At 38.6% G+C, this 20742-nt stretch overlaps 1 protein-coding gene across 1 annotated transcript in view; it reads right to left on the bottom strand.

Moving 5' to 3' along the window:
• Positions 1–6848: 6848 nt before the first annotated feature.
• The window catches only part of Slc9c1 (solute carrier family 9 member C1), a 62236-nt gene continuing 48342 nt past the window's right edge, over positions 6849–20742 (bottom strand). Inside the window, exons 20-26 of the mRNA XM_042676960.1 lie at positions 19299–19424; positions 17287–17385; positions 16600–16773; positions 12095–12226; positions 11801–11986; positions 10021–10147; positions 6849–7257 (exon numbers count right to left, since the gene is read on the bottom strand). Of these exons, the coding sequence (XP_042532894.1) occupies positions 7229–7257; positions 10021–10147; positions 11801–11986; positions 12095–12226; positions 16600–16773; positions 17287–17385; positions 19299–19424 (873 nt within the window). The 3' untranslated portion in view covers positions 6849–7228. The remainder of the gene's footprint in view (positions 7258–10020; positions 10148–11800; positions 11987–12094; positions 12227–16599; positions 16774–17286; positions 17386–19298; positions 19425–20742) is intronic.

Genomic DNA, 20742 nt, shown 5'->3' on the forward strand with positions numbered 1-20742 from the left:
GACAGGCAGCTCCAGACTTGGAGAAGCGGCTGTGTAGCTCTGGCCTCTTGTACCCAGAGCTGAAAGGAGAAGGGTATCAGCAGAGGGAGGAAGAGGCTGGGGAGGAGCATTGGAGGCACACATGTGAAGAATGCCATAAAGGTCTCAGTCTTTGGGCACTGGGCTATTTAGCCATTACAGCGAACCTGCTGGTCACCGAGAGCTCTAAGCCCTGGGGAACCCCAGACTACAATTCCAAATGGCTCATGGAAGTGTTCCCACATGACAAACCTACATTTATTAAATCACCTTGTTCTTGAAAAGTCCCAAGGGGAACTTTGTTTCCAAGAGAAAAGGGAGACAGCAAAGAGTTAAGCCACAGACTAAAAATAGAATGTATAAAGGACTTTTGAAACCCACTTGTGAGAAAAAAAACACCTAACAAAGAAATGGGTAAAATATTTGACTCTTTACTAAAGCCACTATAAGGCAATAAATAAATATGTGAAAAGGTATCACAAGATACCTTTATACAGAATGGTTAACGTTTGCAGCAAAAACAGACGGCAAATTCCAAGTGATTACAATGAATGCAGAAAACTAGTAACTAGTCATTGACACTGGTAATGTAAAATGACACAGTCTTTTGGGAAACCAATCTGGCGGTTTTATGTACAGTCAGAGATAGGCTTCTCATACAGGCCAGCAATCCCTCTTGAAGGCATTTATCCAATACCTGAATAGCTGACCAAGCCATGCCGCATCCATGCTGACCAACAGTAATAAAGAGCTAATGCATGCATGAACTTGGATGAATTCCAAGTGCATTATGCCAAGTGAAAGAAGCTAGGTTTAAAATTAACCTTTTGTGACTTTTAGGATAAAGCAAAACCATAAAGAGAAAAAACATATGAGTGTTTGGCAGGAGCAAGTTGTGGGAGAGGACCAGACTTTCAAAGGGAAGAAGGGAATTTGTAGGGTACTTTTCCCTTGGTTGTAGTAGTGATTGCCTGTCCTCATCAACCATAGAACTTTAGTCTACAAAGGGTGGGTTACCTTCATTTTGATTATATTTCAATAGGCAAGAGGTTAAAAATGAAATGAATCTAGAGACAAGAATCATGGAATGTTTTATCATTATTATGTGACCATTATTTGTAGTTTGGTTACTCATTTGTTCAGTATCTTCTCTCCTTCCCTCCCCTCCTCTTTCTCTCTCTTTCTTTCTTTTTCTTTTCTTTCTTTCTTTCCTTCCTTCCTTCTTTCTTTTTTTCTTTCTTTCTTTCTTTCCTTCTTTCTTCCTTTCTTTTTTTCTCTCTCTCTTTCTCTGTCTTTCCTTCTTCCTCCCTCCCTCCTTCCTTCTCTCCTTCCTTTCTTTACTACTACTACTACTACTACTACTACTATTACTGGTCTTGGGGCTTAAACTCAGGGTCTGGGCATTGTCCCTAAGCTTTGGTGCTCAAGGCTAGCTCTCTACCACTTGAGCCACAGTGCTACTTCTGCTTTTTCTGAGTAGTTTATTGGAGAGAACAATCTCATGACGTTCCTTCCTGGACTGGCTTTGAACCACAGTCTTCAGATCTCAGACTCCTGAGTAGCTATGAGTACAGGCATGAGCCACCAAGGCCTGACTTACTTACTTACTTTCTTTCTTTCTCTTTCTTTCTTTCTTTCCTTCCTTCCTTCCTTCTTTCCTTCCTTCCTTCCTTCCTTCCTTCCTTCCTTCCTTCCTTCCTTCCTTCCTTCCTTCCTTCCTTCCTTCCTTCCTTCCTTCCTTCCTTCCTTCCTTCCTTCCTTCCTTCCTTCCTTCCTTCCTTTTGACAGGATCCTTTCTTCCTTCCTTTCTTTTGACACTACTGTGGTTTGATTTTAGTGTGCTCACACTCTATTGCTTGACCTACCTTTTCTTTTTGCTTTAGTTATTTTCTGAATAGGACCAGCCTTGTACCATAATCCTCCAATTACAACTTTTCACATAGATAGGTTTTCAGGTACAAACCACTATGCTCAGCTTGTTTGTTGAGATGGAGACTCACTAGTTTTTGACTCAAACCCAATCTCTACCTTCCAATCAGCTAAGATTGTAGGTAGGCACCACCACACCTAACCCTTAAGGTATTTTTTTTTATGTACAGAAAATCTGAGATAACAACCAATAATCTGCTATTTTGCTGTGAAGAAAATATATGTGTGTGTGACAGAGAAAGAGACAGAGACAGAGGAGAGAAAGATTGGAAAGGGTAGAGTCTTGATATATTTGTGTTGCTAACCTTTCTCTTCTTTATTACCTTCAAGAAAAAGTGAAATAAAGAATCTATTCAATCTAAATGTTGCCCTCTTTCCATCCCCAGTCCAAGGGCTTGAATCCTTTTGTGCTCCCAGAGATAAGCAGCAGGGAACTTGAGTTTCTTACTACTGGGGAGCCGACAGAAAATAGACAACAAGAAACTTACCTGGGAATGGATAGAGCATTGCTTATGGCTTCATTAGTGTGAACTGTGGTAGCACAGACAGTGTAAGACAACAACCAGTGAATGGAAGGAGCAGCGTGAGCAGACAGCCTGGATGCTGCCCCAGGGGTGGCTTCATTATCTTGAATGTCATCCAAAGGCTTCGCTGAGCCCAGAGAGCCAGTGTAAGAGATGGGAAGTTTGCAAGTCAATCAGCCCACGGTTATTCTGGGTATTGCTTCTTACTTTTCATTCAGACCACTAGATGGAGAAGGTGAGCTGTGGAAATGTGAGCCACTGTCATGAAAAATGTCTTGATTTCACAAGGTCACTGAAAAGAAGATATTTATTGTGCAATTTATTGCAGTGCAACAGTATCTGGACTAAACTGCCATCTCTCAACAGATGAAAGTATCCTAACACATACCCACACCAAAGAGCTAAAATAACACATCTTTAAATTATAATAGAAATTAGAGCTATGTGGATTGATTTGAAAAGCCTTGGGCTTCTGTGAGCAGATGTTGGTGAATTCACAAGCTGTTTGGGTTAAGATATTTAAACTTACTTTCCTACTGTTTGACATTACTGTGGGGGAGTCTACATCTGTACTAGAAGATAAACTGAATCAGAATAACCATTTGTTAAGAGCTTTCTAATAATCAAGGCTCTCTTACAAATGCCTTAGATGAAATTTCTGGGTTTTTTTTTTTTCATGTAAAAATTATATAAATGAGAGGCCCAGGGTCATAGACTTGCTCAATGACATAAGATATACATTGAAACAAGTTATGAGCTTTATCTGTTTATTGTTTTATTTAATAAGAACTTGTTCAAAGACCAACTTGACTTTGGATCCTCATCTATGTCTTGCTACTGTGTTAGCAAGATGCAATATCTGTGTATGTTTAGAGGATGTCATGGCTTCCCAAATCTAAAGTGATTTTGAGATTCTTGGCTGACATCGGCTACCAAGGCAGGTTAAAATCCTTTTATGCAAGAGTAATTCTAAAGGCTAAAATCTGAGAATGACAGTTCGAAGCCAGCCTGGGCAGGAAAAGTCTGTGAGCCCCTTACCTCCAATTAACCACCAGAAAACCAGAAGTAGAGCTGTGGATGAAAGTAACAGGGTACTAGTCTTGATTTAAAAAGCTCAGAGACAGTGGTCAGACTGAGTTCAAGCCCCACAATCAAAAAGAGAGAGAGAAAAAAGAAAAACAAAAACAAGTTTTCATTTATTTGCCAGGCACCAGTGGCTCATACCTGGAATCTTATCTACTCAGAAGGCTGAGATGCGAGGATCACAGTTCAAAGCTAACCTAAGCAGGAAAGTCGGAGACCCTTTTATGTCCAATTAAGTATCAAAATCCCTGGAAGTGGAGCTATTGCTCAAATGGTAGAGCACTACCCTTGGGGGGGCAGGGTTGAGGTGGGGGAAGATCAGGAATAGCACCCAGGCCCTACATTCAAGCCCTAGAACTGGCAATAAATAAATTAATTAAAAAAAGAGTAATTCTAAGAAGCAACTTTGATTTCAAAGACTTGGACATGGTCACGCCAGCCCGTTCACTTTTGAACTACTGGAAAACCATTTTGGAGTGTTGTGTAATAACAGAAGAACTGTACTTTAAAATTTTCTGGAAGAAAGAGCTTAAATAATAGCTATGAGTTCCTTATTTCCTTCCAAAAGAAATTGAAGATTGTTGGGAACAGCTTGAATGGTTTGAGGGTGACTACCAGATCCTTCATGTGCAGACAATGAGCTATTAGCAGTCCTGCTGATGTCAGAGTTGTGTGTCTGAGAGCCATAACTACTGCTAATAGTCGCCCCTAGTTATTTTTTTTAAAGACATCACAACTGAGTTCCAGAAACTTTGAAGATGAGTTTGAGTCTAGGCTTTATTACTCAGATGAAGGAATCTTAGCCTAGTTTGCCAAGAACAATGATAACCTGAAAGGTTATTCTCATTGACTGGAAACAGAATGGGTCTTTGCACAGCTCTCTGAGATATCCTTGTAGATGGAACTGGTAGGAGGGAAGCCCAGGTCTCACTGTGGATGTTGGATCCTTCAGGAGAATGAAACTTATAAACTTTCCTAAGAAGTTAGATGTTAAATATCTACAGGAAAAAAGAAAACAGATGTAAGCTAAATTTTTTAAGCGAAACTTAAAAAATGTTAAGGGTCAAAGGATTAAAGAAAGCTTTTAATTTAAAACATTTAAAAGCAAGCCAGGCACTGATGGCTCATGCCAATAATCCTAGCTACTAAGGAAGCCGAGATCTAAGGATCGTAGTTAAAAGCCAGCCCAGGCAGGAAAGTCGATAGGACTCTTATTTCCAATAAACTACTCAGAAAAAAGTCAGAAGTGGCACTCCAGCTCTAGCTTTAAGCAAAAGCAGCTCAGGGACAGAGCCCAGGCCCAGAGTTCAATCCTCAGGACCAGCAGAGTGGATTGCATGCTAGGCATTATCAGCAAATAAGTGCGTTACCTCTGGGGGTCCAATGGGAGATCAAGTGCCTCCTCAGGCCAAAGACTATAGATTCTATCCATTCCAGAAAATGTGGAGCTCTGGGTAACACAACCTCCCATTTTCTGCCAGGTGGGAATATCCACCATACATGATCCCAGGATTATTTAATTCTTTGTTGGTTTGTGCAGGGAGATATTGATATTCCCATCTACAATCTTGGCTAGACAGGGACAAAAACTAATACTACAGAATGAATAATTTTTTTCACTGGCTTGGATTTCCAAAAGGAAATCTAGACAATCTAAATGAGTCTTCAGAGGATTGAAATCTCAATGTCATCCTATCAGTGGCTGACCAATTTATCTCAGTTCACCAAGCTTCGTTATTCTATCTGCAAAAGCCAGTGAGAACAAAACAGACTAGTGCTTGATGCGTGACATGCTCCCTGCAGATGACAAATGCTATTTCTGGAGGTCACTTGCCTCTTCAGTGCCTTTGCATTGCTCATCTGTCTTCACCATCTCCTGCATTCTGCTGGGGCATCGCTTATCTGCTTGATAAAGTTAGAGGCACAGTTCTGGATGTTATTTGTGCAGTTCCTTCTTCCCAATATTTTTGGGAGTGAATTTACCCTTAGAAATCCTGCATCTCAGTTATGCATCAAACGTAATGGTAAATGCCTGCATTATTTGGTCTTACTGCTCAGAGGGTAAAGCAAGCAACCTGTTCTCCTATGTATGAGAAAAAGTGTCTTTTCTATCAAAGTAGAGAGAATGGTTTTCCTGAAGTGTTCCTGCTTTGGCCATCTGGCTTGGTCCTGAATTATGTCTTAGTTGCATATATGCTTTTCCTGAGCACTTTAAGCCATCCTGTTAAAAGCTCCTTGAATTTTAACTACATCCTGTTAATTAAACCACATCCTTTTGCAGATTGTGAACCTGAGTTCAGCCAATGTGAGCAGAAGGGCAGGGCATGCTGGGCTAAGGATTAAACCTGCCTGTTCTGTGCACTTGCTTGCCAGATTTTTGGCTGGTGGTGCACCTTTTTGCAGAAGTAAAATTTGCCTTGCTGAGTTCCTTTCGAGTCAGTGTCTTTATCCTAAGCGATACCACAACACCCTGAGTTATTTCTGACATATGCCAGCTTGGTCAGTAATACAGGTGAGTGTGTTGTGTATGTGTGTGCACTAATCTCTAAACACCTTGCTCCTTTGTATAGTTTCTCAATGGGTTCAGAGCTCAGGCCCAGGCTACTCATTAAAGAGATCCCAGATCATTCACATCCTGTAACAGCTGCCATGTCATTGCCATTGGGAAAAAAATGTGATTGAAGTTAATTGAGGGAAAATTGGTAGTGACTTTTCCCAAAGAAGCAAACCACATTGTGTTTTCCACAAGAGCAACTTGGTGACTGAAGTCTATATTTGGATCTACAATCACTTGTTTGACACAGCAATCAGAATTTACATCTCCCAAGGATATCCTGATTTTGAAGACATCTATTTCACTTTCTATTTTTCTTCATGAATTTATTTAGTTTGTCATACTGGACAAAATATAGTGTGATCATTTACTTATAAATCTATACTCTGGGAGCTGCTGGCTCTGAGATTTTCCACAAATTACTCAAGCTCACCGATTTCTTCATTAATTAATTCTATCTATTATGATTGTTATGATCGAATGAGTTCGGAACTATGTAGTAGGTAGTGTGTCAGATCCCTAGGCATACAGAAAGCAAACTCTGGCTGTTAACCATGAAGACTACTTTCTAAGATTATCGCAGGCATTTATTTTTATGAAGATAGTGATGAACAGAACAGGGACTGGACATTCATTTAGGCCTCGCTTATGTGGTTTCAGTCTGTGACAGTTTAATATTCTTGACAATTACAACTCTCTAGAGTGTTTCCAAGATGAGTAAGGTAGGATGAGTGGCAAAAGAATCAATGCTTGGGTCAAGGGCATGTTTAAACCACATTTGATTGGTATTTTATTATTCATGAGATGAATCAAATCACTATTGCTCCAAGAGCAATGTGCAAACTATCTGGATGACAGACTTATTTGTTGCCTTCTATGACTAAAATTGACTTAAAGATTTCTTGAGATGCTTGGATATTTAAAAATAGTTGCTTAAATCAAAGACATTTTTGGAGAAAGATACTTGTTTTGAACTGGCTGTTCAGAAAGTCCAGTCTTCTTTCCTATATGGCTTCAAGAGCATCTTCTTAGGGTGCCACTAGATATTCCTTCTTGTTCATTAATAGGAATGTGTTTCACCTTCAGGAGGCCTCTGCCCATAGCAGCACCAACACTGGGTTTAGTTTTCAGGATTCTTGTCAACCATTCCTAACAGAAGTAAGAGGGAGAAAAAAGAACAGAAAACAAGAATTTAGAGAGCTTTGGAATCTTTACTTTTTCTTTCTTTCTTTCTCTCTCTCTCTCTCTCTCTCTCTATTCTTTTTTCTTTCTTTTTTTTTTTTTTTTGTTGGTCATAGGGCTTGAACTCTGGGCCTGAGTGCTGTCCCTGAGCTTTTTTGCTCAAGATTAGCTCTCTACCACTTTGAGCCACAGCGCCACTTCTGGTTTTCTAGTGGTTCTTTGGAGAAAAGTCTCACAGACTTGCCTGCCCAGGCTGGCTTTGAGTTGTGATCATCAGATCTGAATAGAGAGGATTACAGGTACAAGCCACCAGTGCTCAGCTTTTTGGGATCTTTTAACACTGCCTTACAGTCCAGAATAGGAGATTGCACAGACTCAGCTCCACTTCCACCTGAAGCATCTTCTGGGAATTGAGTCAGAGCCCTGGAAGCCAGTAGGGCTCCTGAGCTGTATAGTTTATGGGTATCACAAAGAGCATTTCCCATCTAGGGAAATACTGGCTTTGGGCTAATACCACTCAGGAGCTCAGGTCAGGCTCCACCCACACATAAGAGGGCTGAAAAAGGTGGGGGAAAGGATAACGCTCAAAATGTGTATTTCAATAATTGTGTCATATTTCAGTAATCTCAAATCATCATTAGGTTTCTTTATAAAGTTAATAGAACCACACAAAATAAGTGAGTAAAACCACCTCTACTCTCACTTTTCTATCTGCACAGTAATTTTTCATATTAAGAGTATCATTACAAGTCCTGTTTTCCTCTTTATATTTTTTGTCAGACTACATTGCCAGCTTGCTTAACAGTTGTGTGATAGGTTCTGTCTCAGATGTTCTATCGTGAAATTATGTATACTTTCATCAGACTCTTTAATTTTTCATTTCTTCTGCATTAGAAATAAGCTCATTGAACACTAGTTGCTCACACATACAATCCTGGCTATGCAAAACACTGAGATATGAAGATCTTGGCTCAAAGCCAGCCAAGGCAGACAAATTCAAGAGACTTTTTACTACTAGTTAACCACAAAAAGCCAGAAGAAGAGGATCTTGGCTCAAAGCCAGTCCAGGCAGACAAATTCAAGAGACTTTTACCACTAGTTAAACCACAAAAAGCCAGAAGAGGAGGAATGGCTCAAGTAGTAGAGTACCAGCTGTGAGGAGAAAAAAAAAAAACAAGAAAGAGCTCGAGACCTTCAGTTTAAGCTTTGGTAATGGTGCACACACGCACACATACACCTTAAGCATTGCATATAAAATTTTGGATTATTAGTTTTAGATTGATTCTCAGAAGCAGAATCACCAAGTCAAACTTACGTGAGCATTTATATTACTTGTTACAAATTACTTTTAGTCATCGAAATAGCAGCAATAGGGGCTGGGAAGGTGGCTCAGTGGTAGCGCGCTTGCCTTGCATGCCTGAGGCCCTGGGTTCTATTCCTCAGCACCACATAAGCAAAAAGAAAAACGCCGGATGTGGTGCTGTGGCTCAAGTGGTAGAGCTCTAGCCTTGAGCTGAAGAGCTGAGGGACAGCACCCAGGCCCAGAGTTCAGGCCCCACGACCGGACCAAAAAAAAAAAAAAAAAACCAGCAACACTATCAGCAAAATATGGGAAAACCAGTATTACTCAATTTTCATTCATTTGAAAGGAAACCAACTGCATCATCAATAAATTTTTGTTTACTTCAAAAAGTAAATGCTTGGGACTGGGAAGGTGGCTCAGTGGTAGAGTGTTTGCCTTGCATGCATGAAGTCCTGGGTTTGATTCCTCAGCACCACATAAGCAGAAAAAGCCAAGAGTGATGCTGTGGCTCAAGTGGTAGAGCACTTGCCTTGAGCTGAAGAGCTGAGGGACAGCACCCAGGCCCAGAGTTCAGGCCCCACAACTGACCAAAAAAAAAATCTCTCAAATTTTAATTTTTATATCTGCATAAAGAGAAGCTTTCTACTCCTATGCTTATCCTTTCCACTCCAGTGATATGTTTATCTGTTGTTTAACATGTTTAATATTGTTTTTATTATTATTGCATTTATAAAATATTTAGTTTTAATACTACTTTGATCATTATTCATGTTTATTCTTATAGACACAATCTAAAAATTTCTAAAGATAACTGTGGTTACTCTTATGCTGGCTTAACTTATTAGCTATTACAGTGGTCAGTATTGGTTACTAGCATGACTGGATTGAAAGATGTTTAGGAGATTAGTAAAATGCCCTCCTGGTGTGTATCTAGAAAGATGATTTTTAGTTGACTGATTTGACTTATAAATGGTTCAAACCCAATGATAGTTTCAATAAGCTATAGGTAGGTGGTGGAACTGTAGAGGTAGTACCTTGTGGGGGAAGTAGGTCATTTGATCTAATGTAGGTCAGTGTCTTTGAAGGGTATACCTTGCCTTGACCTCTTCCTTTTTCACTGATTCCTGGCCACCATGAAGCAGGCACCACTTGCCACCAATGGCTTCTACCACTGTGATGCTCTGCTTTACCAGGAGCCCATGGCTGAGAGACAAGCAAGTCAAGGGTTGGAACCCCTGAAATCCCAAAATGAAATTCCTTCCTTGAAGTGGTTTCCACCAGGTATTTGTTATGACAATGAAAACTCTTACCACAGATAAAACAGTGGCCTTTAAATGATTTCTCAATACTCTAGCAGAATGCATACACCTGTTTCTAAGCATGAAGGGAGAGAAAGTTTTCACATTGCCTAAATAAATCCTACTCACCTATTAATGTTGATTCCAGAGAAAGTTTCTGTGATGATATATACTTTCTAGGGCTTAGTTTGGATTTTTTCATATTAATTGATGTTTGAATAATCATTACTTTCGTAAAATTCTCAATTCCTTGTATCTGAAAGTTGATAGAATGCAAAGTTATTTCTGAGCACATGTCACACAATTAAATGTTTCTATGATAAGGCTGGTATTTCAGGTCCTTTCTAAACATGTAAGAGAAAATTGAAAAGATTGATAAATCAATACAAACAAGACAAAGATACCAAAGTTCCAGAGTGAGTTGATTTTATGGAGGTCAACATTCTGCATACTCTTATGGACTTTAAAAATATTTTGTTGCTCTTCAAATGAAGAGATGATAGACTTATCTATGAGCTTTAAAAATTATTTTAAAAAGTAAATTTAAAAAAATAAAAAAGAACATGGCAGAAAGAAAGTTTAAAAATCTAATGGGCTTCAAAAATTGTCCTTTGTTTCAACTTGAAAAAATACAACATTCTTGAATCACATTGGTATCCAAATGCACAAAGCAAGGCTCTCTCTCTATGTGTGGAGTTGTATAGAGTTGGGCAGATTTCATGCTATTTGAGAATCTCTTGCCTGTCTACGTGACTAGTCACTCCCTAACAGAGCTCGCTACTCTGTGTTCAAAAATAGAAGTATGTAGCTGAAGATTTATCTTGCTAAGCAAGTGAAAAGCCTAGGCTTCAAACAGTACTAACACACACACACACACACACACACACACACACACACACACACACACACACACACACACACACACACACAGGAAAGAAGCACATAGTAAGGAATGTTCTGTTTCCTCTAACTGGTATCACACCAGACTTTAATCTCTTCTTAGGAAATTGTCCTGTAACTGTCTTTACTGTAGTGTTCCTTCTACCTATAACCTCATTTTTCTACTTCCCTTCCCCTGGCTTGCCCTGCATGCCATTATTTTTATTTTAGACTTGGAAAAAAACCCCACCGCATTTCAGAGTCTATTGATTTGAAGCCAGCAGCTGTACAGAGAATAAAAGAAGCAACATTTTGTTACACCTAGGCCTATAGCATCCTCAGGAAGCCCAGAAGGAGACAAAGCATGTTCATGCAGTGTTAAAAGAAGATGAGCAACACATGCAGAGCAAGGGATGGAGGGAAAAAGCACAAATAAAGGACCATTGTTTTTCAATGTGCCAAATGTAGTGTATTACAGAAAGAATGGTTAAAAAATGGAAATAACAATTATATGTACCTGGATGGTCACAGTTAATTGTAGAGCTTGGCTTGTTTCATTGGCTTGGCTATGGAATGCTAAATCAATCAATAAAAGCTGCAGTTGTGTAGGGCTTGAATGTATATGGATAGCATGATGGGATAAAGAAGATAGGGAAGTGGAAAGCATGATCATTTGGGTATTTGTATGTGTGTGTGTGTGCGCGTGCATGCGCATGCATGCACGCATGCACACCTGTGCATGCTAGTGCCAGTATGTGAACTTTTGTTTGGCTTTTTCAATCAACGCTGGCATTCTACCATTTGAGCTACACCTTCATTTCTGGCTTTTTACTGGTTAATTGAAGAGAAGACACTTAAGAGACTTTTCTGCCCGAACTGGCTTTGAACTGCAATCCTTACATCTCAGCCTCTTGAGTAGGTAGGATTACAGTCATGAGCCACCAGTGCCTGGCTAAGGAAAGGCTAATCATTATGACATTTTTTTCTGATGGACATATTGACCTGAAGATAGGAACAAATGTTTCTTTACCTGATGGCATGTTACGGGAATTAGAAATGGAGCCTTATAAATTTTGCGTAACTGACAGTCTTCTACAGTTCCATGTATGAGGATAACGTGGGTTACAGTTTCATCATAGATGTCGGTTCTGGTTGTCTTTGGTATATTTTGTACATATATGTTACAGAGTTTTAATTGCAGCTTGTAGTCCCAGTCCTAAAGAAAAACACAATTTTTTAGTATTTTTTCAGGAAGAGCTTAATTTAAATTTATATCCGTTTGTGACTGCATCTCAATGCAATTTCACTCAGAAATTCCTCTTACTTCGTAGGATAAATGTTCCTTTATTTTTTGGGCAGCAATGCCTAGTCCAATTTTCTGCCACATTTTATCTTGCATTTCAGGAAAAGAATCATTAAAACCTTCATACAAGTGCTGCTTCGGAATAAAGCATGTCTGGAAAGAAGAAGATACAGATTTAGTATTTCAAAATCAAGCTATACCTTAACACTAACAATTTAAGTTCTGTAAAATTTATGCCATGACCTGAAAACATAAAAATGTGTGTATTGATAAATAGCATTTGATCTTGGCATCTACTAAACTGTAAAAGGCCATGTGATCCCTTGAGAAATTCTTTAGTAATCATTATTAAAATTATATATATATATTATAGAATATGTTATTTTGATATATGTATACATTGTGAAATTAAATCAAGCTAAATGACATGCTATCAATCGTATTTTATTAATCTACTTACCATTGTGTATGTTCATTTGTATACAATGTTATTCTATGTTTATATTTATTATTTCACCAACTTACCTTGAAAAAAATTTTTTTTTAGTGGTTCTAGGATTTGAACTCAGGGCCTCACAGCTTTCTCAGGAGGCAATGTCTAGCTGAGTATATCTCCAAAGCCTTTTGTTCCATAGTTATTTTCTTTTGTTTACTGACTGGTTCTGAGTGCAAAACCTGATGATTTCACTTGGCTTCCTTACTCACAGCTGGCCTACCACTTTAAGCACACCTCTACTTTAGCTTCTTGCTAGTTAATTGGGCGTGGAGTCTCTCAGATTTTTCTGCCTGGACTGGCTTCTGATGGTGCTCTTCTAGATCTCAGCTGCCTGAGGAAACTCAGTTGGTTAGTTTTTTAGATAAGGGTTTACTTCCTGCCCAGATACTTGCCTGGATTGTACTCCCTCTCTCAAATGGGATAGCAGGCATATACTAAAATGCTCTGTTAACATGCAATCTCATCAACATTTCTGCCTGGACTGACCTGGAGCAATGATCCTCCCAACTTCCGCCTCCCATGTAGCTAGGATGACAGGTATGCATTCTTGTGTCCATGTATTGGTTGAGAAGGAGTCTCACATGTATGCCTTGGCTAGTCTTCAACTTCAGCCTTGATCTCAGCCTGACCAGTAGCCAGGATTGTATTTGTAAATCACTATCACCTGACTATTAATTTGTGTGTGGGTGTGGGGAAGATATTAAGAATCTATTTGCACTTTTGAAATATATATTATTTGGAGCTGTGGCTGACCTGCAGTGCAATGGGTCCCTAATACTCCAGTCTCACTAAACATTAAGATTTTGATCAGCACTTTCCCTTAACCCCTTCCCCTTGGCTTTCCCTTTCCATTCTCTGTCTGCAAAATTAACTTGGCTTTTTGGATCCCACATAGCTTTTTGTAGTATTTTCCTTTCTTTGCATCACCTTCTTTAGTATAATTTCCTCCAGGTTCATCCATAAGTGAGGAAGAATTTCATTCTTTAGTAAAGCTGAATAATTAGCCTATCATGTGTGCATTAGCCTATCATGTGTGTAATTACTTATCAGTGGATAGACACAGGTAGTTTCCATTTCTTGGCTTGTGAATAGTGCTGAGATAATCTAGGGAATTTTAACATACTAATTTCATTTCCTATGAAAATTTACCTTGTAGTGAGATTGCTAGATTATATGATTTTGTTTTTAATTTTAGAAGAGCCTCCATACTATCTTCTACAGGGCTGCAATAATTTAGATTCCTACAAGTATCTTCATTTTCCCTTTCTCCATATCCTCAGTACTATTTTTCCTCCTCCTACTCCTCCTCCTCCTCCAGCTCCTCCCCCTCCTCCCCCTCCTCCCCCTCCTCCTTCTCCATCTATGTAGTCCAGGCTAAACTCTGACTCATGGTTTTACTACCTTGCTTTCTAAGTCTCGGATTATAGGCTTACACCACCACCATCACCACATTTTGCTTTAAAGACTGCAGTCAGTTTCTTTCAGAGTACACTATTATTATCTATTATCTATCTTCTCTTCCAAGAACTCCTTTTACTGCCATCTCACTCTGCTTAATCAATGAAAAATTCCATTTGACTCTTTCTCTCTATTTGTATATTGTGCTGATGCTTTCTGTCTCTTCTATGTTTATGAGGATATTTTTCCTGTAATTGTTTGAATGTATTTTTATTTATCTCAATAAATTATTCATGTCTTCATTATTATTGGATAACAATAATAAAGGAGATTTCAATTTAACACATTTATTTGTACAATGCCTGTGTACAACATAGAGTAACAATACATCATTTCTCCCTTCATTAAATCAATTTGTTAACAATGGCTTACAGTCTTTAACTACCCAGTCTATATTCAGTCTAAATCACTTTTCTAAGTTCACAACCATTTCCTTGTATGTGGTTTGTTCAAATGAGAACAAATGGATTTGGTTGTAATGACTTTGAAGGTCATCTTTAGTAATTTGCCCTTGTCTTCTTCCTCCTTGGCTCCATAAACTTCTCCCCCATCAATTGCTGATGATAACAGATCATTTGTCCCACGGAATATCATTTATTTTGTGTCATTTAATTTGTATCTCTCCTTGTGTTTTCTGAGAAGTGTTTCAAGCTGGAGACTGAAAAGCTTCAGTTTTTTCCTTCACTTGGGATCTCCTGGGAAGAATTCCTTATCCTTTCTAATTTCAAATTAGGCCAATTGAGAGCCCCTGGTATATTGAGGATTTTATTCCCAATAAATAGAAAATTGTTTTGTTTTTTAAATCTCACTCTCACTGGGCTCCAGTGGATCACATCTGTAATCTTAGCTACTCTGAGATATGAGGATTGAGGTTAGAATCCAGCTGGGTAAGAAAATCCATGAGATTCTTATCTCCAATAAACCAGTCAGAAAAGGTCAGAAGTGGTGCTGAGGCTCAAGAGGTAGAGTGCTAGCCTTGAGCAAAAGAAGCTCAAGGACAGAGCCTAAGCCCTGAGTTCAAGTTCCATGACTGGAAAAAAAAATCACTCTCTCAATCTATTCAATTTTGGCAAAATTATATTAAGTGAACTAAGTCAAACCCAGAAAAACAAAGGTTGCACGGTTTCCCTCATTTGTGACAGCTAGAATGTGCCTATATATCTATAAGTAAACACACTGGATGGTATGAAAGTAGTTACAAATGAATTAACAGACGGATGATACTCTGTGGAGAGCTCAGATATATAATCTTTTAGAAAGACTAGGTCAAGGTCCAACAAAATCAACACCAGAAAATGGGTACATTCAAGGGAAAGGGAAAGAGGAGAGTGAAAGACAATAGAAAGGGTTTGGGGGGATGGAGAATGCAGTCCAGAATTCATTGCATATGTCACAAAACAAAGAAAAGTAAGGTAGGAGCGAGTCAAAGGGGTTGAGAAGGTTGAAGGGGACACTAATCAAGAAGCATTGTATTCGCAAACTGCTTTGTTATATGGCACTTGCTTTGTATAACTACTTAAAGATAATTCAAAGTAAAAAATAATAAAATCTCTTTCTCTTTTTCTCTCTCTCTCATATGCTAGAGTTTGAGCTCTGGGCCTGATGCTTGCTAATCAGGTGCTCTACCACTTGAGCCCCCTAGCCCTTTTTGTTATTCATTTTTGCCCAAGGCTGGCCTTGGACTATGATCTTCCTATTTATTCTCCTGCATAGCTAGGATTGCAGATATGAAGTACCGAAACTAGGTTGTGGATTGAGATGGGTCTTGATAATGTTTTGTGTAAACTGGCCTCAAACCACTATGATCCTTCTGATGGTTTCTCTTTATCTGTGTTTGTTTGTTTGTGTTTTGGTCATGGGGCTTCAAGTTTTCTCTTTTTCTAAGTAGCCAGGCTTACAGGTGTGAGCTAACATGATTGGCCTTATGTCTAGAAAAGGCTTTAAACCGCTGTTCCACTTTCTTATTAGTAATGTCTACATCTGACTTTCCCCCTTCCTTATCTTCCAAATTACAGTCTTAAAATAGTCAATATATCCTACCAAGGTTTACTTCAGAATTGCTCACATAACCGGTTAATCTGGTCAAATGTTACTTTCACTATGCTTAGTTCATTTCTAGAAGCCATTTTTTTTGGCAGAATATTGTGTTAGGTGGATAAATATCCTTTTTATTTATTTATTTATTTATTTTTGTCGGTCGTGGGCCTTGAATTCTGGGCCTGAGCACTGTCCCTCAGCTCTTCAGCTCAAGGCTAGTTCTCTACCACTTGAGCTACAGCACCACTTCCGGTTTTCTGGTGGTTTATTGTAGATAGAGTCTCACAGACTTTCCTGCCCAGGCTGGCTTTGAACAGCAATCCTCAGATCTCAGCCTCCTGAGTAGCTAGAATTACAGGTGCCACCGGCACCTAGCGGATAAATATTCTTTTTAAACATAGTTCTTATACTTAAGAAACAAAAAAGTCCCATAAAATAAATAGTTACTAGGTTGTAGACATATAATAAAGACCTTAAATTAGATATTAGACACTGAATGGGACACAATAGGAAGACACAGGAGATGCTGTCTGACCTCCACAACTGTTTTGCAGGTCGCAGAATATTCCATAGGTTCATTAATTAAGCAATTCAATTCTCCTATGATTTCCCCACTGAGTACATAGTCTTTGTAGAGTATGGGGTCATCTTTCTTCTCTGAGTTTAAGTGTTTTGCATCTGTCTCCGCATCTGGCTTTGATCTTTTAAGCTATTCACAAACAAAGAAAGAGAAAAAGGTATGCCACTTAACTTGTATTATCAAAATCATCTAATTTATGATTTTCCAACTTTTGATTTAACAAGTATACTGTGTACCTATTTGGGGATACTTATATACTTATATCTCCTGTTCAAGTAAACTTATTAAAATGTTTAACTATGACACAGACCCAAAGTATTCTTAAATACTCTATAAGCTTTCTGAATTCTCTTTTTAACCTATGCCCATTTTAAATGGCCAAATTTCCCATGCATAATAGACATAACAGAAATAACAATTTACAGTATAATTCTCCATCTTAAAATATAAAGAAAAGTTATGAACCTACAAGAGAGTATCACTTCAAAAATTAAGGAAATCACTGGCTCTTGTGTCGGATTGGGAAAATTATCATTTTGACGGTAGCTGCATTTCTCAATATGGAAAGATATTAATTTTCAATTTTCTAAAGGTTTTCTAAACTAATACTTAAAAGTGAACTTGTATCTATCTTTGCTTTACCTTTACCATGCCTGAAATAATTATATAGATTCCTTCGACCTCATCCCCTTCTTCAAATATATCGTTTCCACAATCGTAAGTTAAAATTTTGGCTTTTTCCTAAAAAATGACACCAAAGATATCACTTATAAATGATACACGGGTGGTGATGGTGAATTTTTAATAGATTTTACTTTTCAAGTATATATCCAATAATATCTAAAATATTTTGTTGGTAATAAATTTGTAAGACATCTTTCTTTGCGGGAGGGGAAGGGAAAAGCTGAAACAAGGATGCAAGTTGATCCATTGTAACAGTGACACATACAAAGCGCTAAGTTGAAAACGAACTGTGCGGCTGAGGGGAGGGAGGAGTTGGCGGGGTGGGGAGGGAAGAGATAGTAGAGGAAAAACAAAAGAGGGGGTAACAATGCTCATTACCTTACTCATGTAACTGTAACAGTATTTTTGCAATGAAAATATTTTAAAAAATTGTAAGAGAAAGTAGGAATTATGAATAGAATAGAGAGGAAGTGTGTGTTCATAGTAAATTTCAGCTGGAGTGTTTGTGCATGGGTGAGGGAAGGTGGGCTTTAGGTATAAAAATGTAATGGCAGAGTTCATGTTTTGTATTTTTTTTTTAATTTGGCTAATGGCACATATATGTCACATATCCTCCTACTCAAAATAGATAAATCTAGTAAATATCAACCGTTCATTATAAGTATTTGGTGGAGAAATAGAATTGGTCTTTTGGTACCAAATAGACGAAGACAAATAATACTATTAAAACAAATTAGCCTGGGTACTGGTGGCTCATACCTATAATCCTAGCTACCCAGGATGCTGAGACCTGAGGATTGCAGTTTAAAGCCAACCCAGGCAAGAAAAAAGACAGTCCATGAGACTCTCATCTCCAATTAAGGACCAAAATGCTGGAAGTAGAGCTGTGGCTCACATGGTAGAGTGCTAGCTTTGAGCAAAAACACTGAAGCACAGTGTGCTGGCCCTGCAGTCAAGCCTGAGTACCAGCACCAAACAAACAAACATCAATCCCCTCCCCCAAAATAAAACACCCTGAAGTTACACTTCTTTACTGTCCATTCCACCAACATTTATTGAGTACTTACAATGCATTATCCAAAATGACAAGAGCTGAGTATCCAAAAGTTTGAATGAGCTAGAACATATAGTAGTTGCCAAAAGCTGGTAAAAGTAATGGCAATATAGTGTAGTTGAGCTACAATCAAAGCAGGTGTTTCATACAACAATGGCAGATTTGGTCTGCCAAGCTCAAGATAGACACAGGATAGCAAGTGGTAAGAAGACAGGCCACACCACCTTGAGGGCCTCTAGAGGAGGGGAACACTTGCTCAGAGGACTGAAAGCAGGAAACCGCAAAAGAAGTGGAGCCAGGAAGCCTTTTAAGAAAAGTAAATAGCACTTGCAGATGGATGGCATTAGAAACCAGCAGCATGAATGATTGAGTAGAGACAGGTACCTGGGTAAATGAGAAACGGAAAAGGAGGGGGGAGAGATGGCAGGAATAGGCTGGGGAGGGGTTTTCCATGTTGTTCAAAGGATTTTTTTTTCTATAACGAGCCAAGTACAGTTAGAGAGATTTTAACAAGCAGATATTATGGTTAAATCCTTAGGTTAAAAATTATATATTGTTGGGGCTGGGAAGGTGGCTCAGTGGTAGAGCGCTTGCCTTGCATGCCTGAGGCCCTGGGTTTGATTCCTCAGTACCACATAAGCAAATAGAAAAAAGAAGCTGGAAGTGGTGCTGTGGCTCAAGTGGTAGAGTGCTAGCCTTGAGCTGAAGAGCTGAGGGACAGCACCCAGGCCCAGAGTTCAGGCCCCATGACCGGACCCCCAAAAAATTATATATTGTTATTGTAAAGGTGATGTACAGAGGGATTATAGTTATGTAAGTCAGTTTCTCCTTTCTGTCCCCACCCAAGATTCTAACTTTTTCAAGACTATTTTTGGGTTGATTGAAGATGATACTGTCAGAAAATAAAAAGTCTTACCTGAATAAATTGAATACACTTGTCATCTTTAGCAAGCCATGGAATATGATACAAAGTTTCATCAATTGGTAGAGAACTGACAATAGATTGAAAATCAAGCACCTCTCTTTTTTTGGCCATGATTAGCTACAAATTACAAAATTGAAGAAAGAAACTGAATCAATTGCTGTTCACAGGATGTCAGAAAATAAATCAAAGCTTTATAACTATACTGTATTAATTAACTGTTGTCTCCTGTGACGAAAAACCTGAGAGAATCAACTTAGAGGACCAAACATTTATTTTGACTCATGGTTCCTGAGGTTTCAGCCCAAAAACACTTGGCTCTGTTATTTCTGGGACATGGCAGGGAGCATGTGGGGGAGCTGATCTCTCGTCAGGGCTTAGGGAAGCAGAAAGAGAAGAAAGAAGAAAAAGAAGCCAGGGTCCTAGTCCATTGAAGGGCACACCCACAATGATTACTTCCCTCAACCTCCTTCTGACGCTTATACTATAAACTGCAGATTACTTTTAATATCCCAAAGTTACCATACTTTAATTTGAATTTCTACAAGCTTAATTTCCAAAAATATATGAAATCCCGTTCTTTCCAGTGCTCAAGCACTCAACCTCTTCAATTGTTAATGTCACAAGATTCAATCTCTGTACATTATGTAACCCAAACTCTAAAGTAGTACTTTTAATACAGTGGTCTCCTGAATTACAAAAAAAACAAAATGAGAAGTTTGAACTAAAATTACAACCATCCTTGTCTCTTAAATTGTTGGGAAAACAAATGCTGGAACTTTACATCAATTCTACAAGAATGTTTATCGTTACTGAAATCTACATTTCTTTATAAAGTTTCAAATTGCCATCTGCTAGTGTTGTTCTTTTTTTCTTTCTCTCCCTCTCTTCTTCTCCCTTCCTCCCTTCCTCTCTCCTTCCCTTCTTCCTTCCTTCCTTCCTTCCTTCCTTCCTTCCTTCCTTCCTTCCTTCCTTCCTTCCTTCCTTCCTTCCTTCCTGCCTGCCTGCCTGCCTGCCTTCCTTCCTTCCTTCCTTCCTTCTTTCCTCCTCTCCACTCTTTTCATCATTCACTGTGGCACATAACTGGGCCCTGCCATGTTATTCACTACGTTTCATGTAACTATAGTGCTGATACAGTTGTAGAATTGAATAGTTGAAACAGAAACCACATAGGCTCATATAGTATAAGATGTTTTCTATGTTGTCCCTTATGGAAAATGTTTGCCAACCCTTGTTCCATAGAAACATGTATTTGGTAGAGCACTTTATTTTTTATCTACATGTATGTTTTATATTGGGCCCATACTTAAGGATTTATAGTTTTTAACTTCAATTGCTTAAGAGCATTTTTTTCTGCATTATCTTCTGTTAGGGATGAATTTTATATGTTGATCTTGTTTCTGAATATTCTGCTGAAATCTCTTATTAATTCTAAAGG

The sequence above is a fragment of the Dipodomys spectabilis genome, unplaced genomic scaffold (genome assembly GCF_019054845.1).
Source record: "Dipodomys spectabilis isolate Male_0828 unplaced genomic scaffold, ASM1905484v1 ptg000032l, whole genome shotgun sequence".
Lineage (NCBI taxonomy): Eukaryota > Metazoa > Chordata > Mammalia > Rodentia > Heteromyidae > Dipodomys > Dipodomys spectabilis.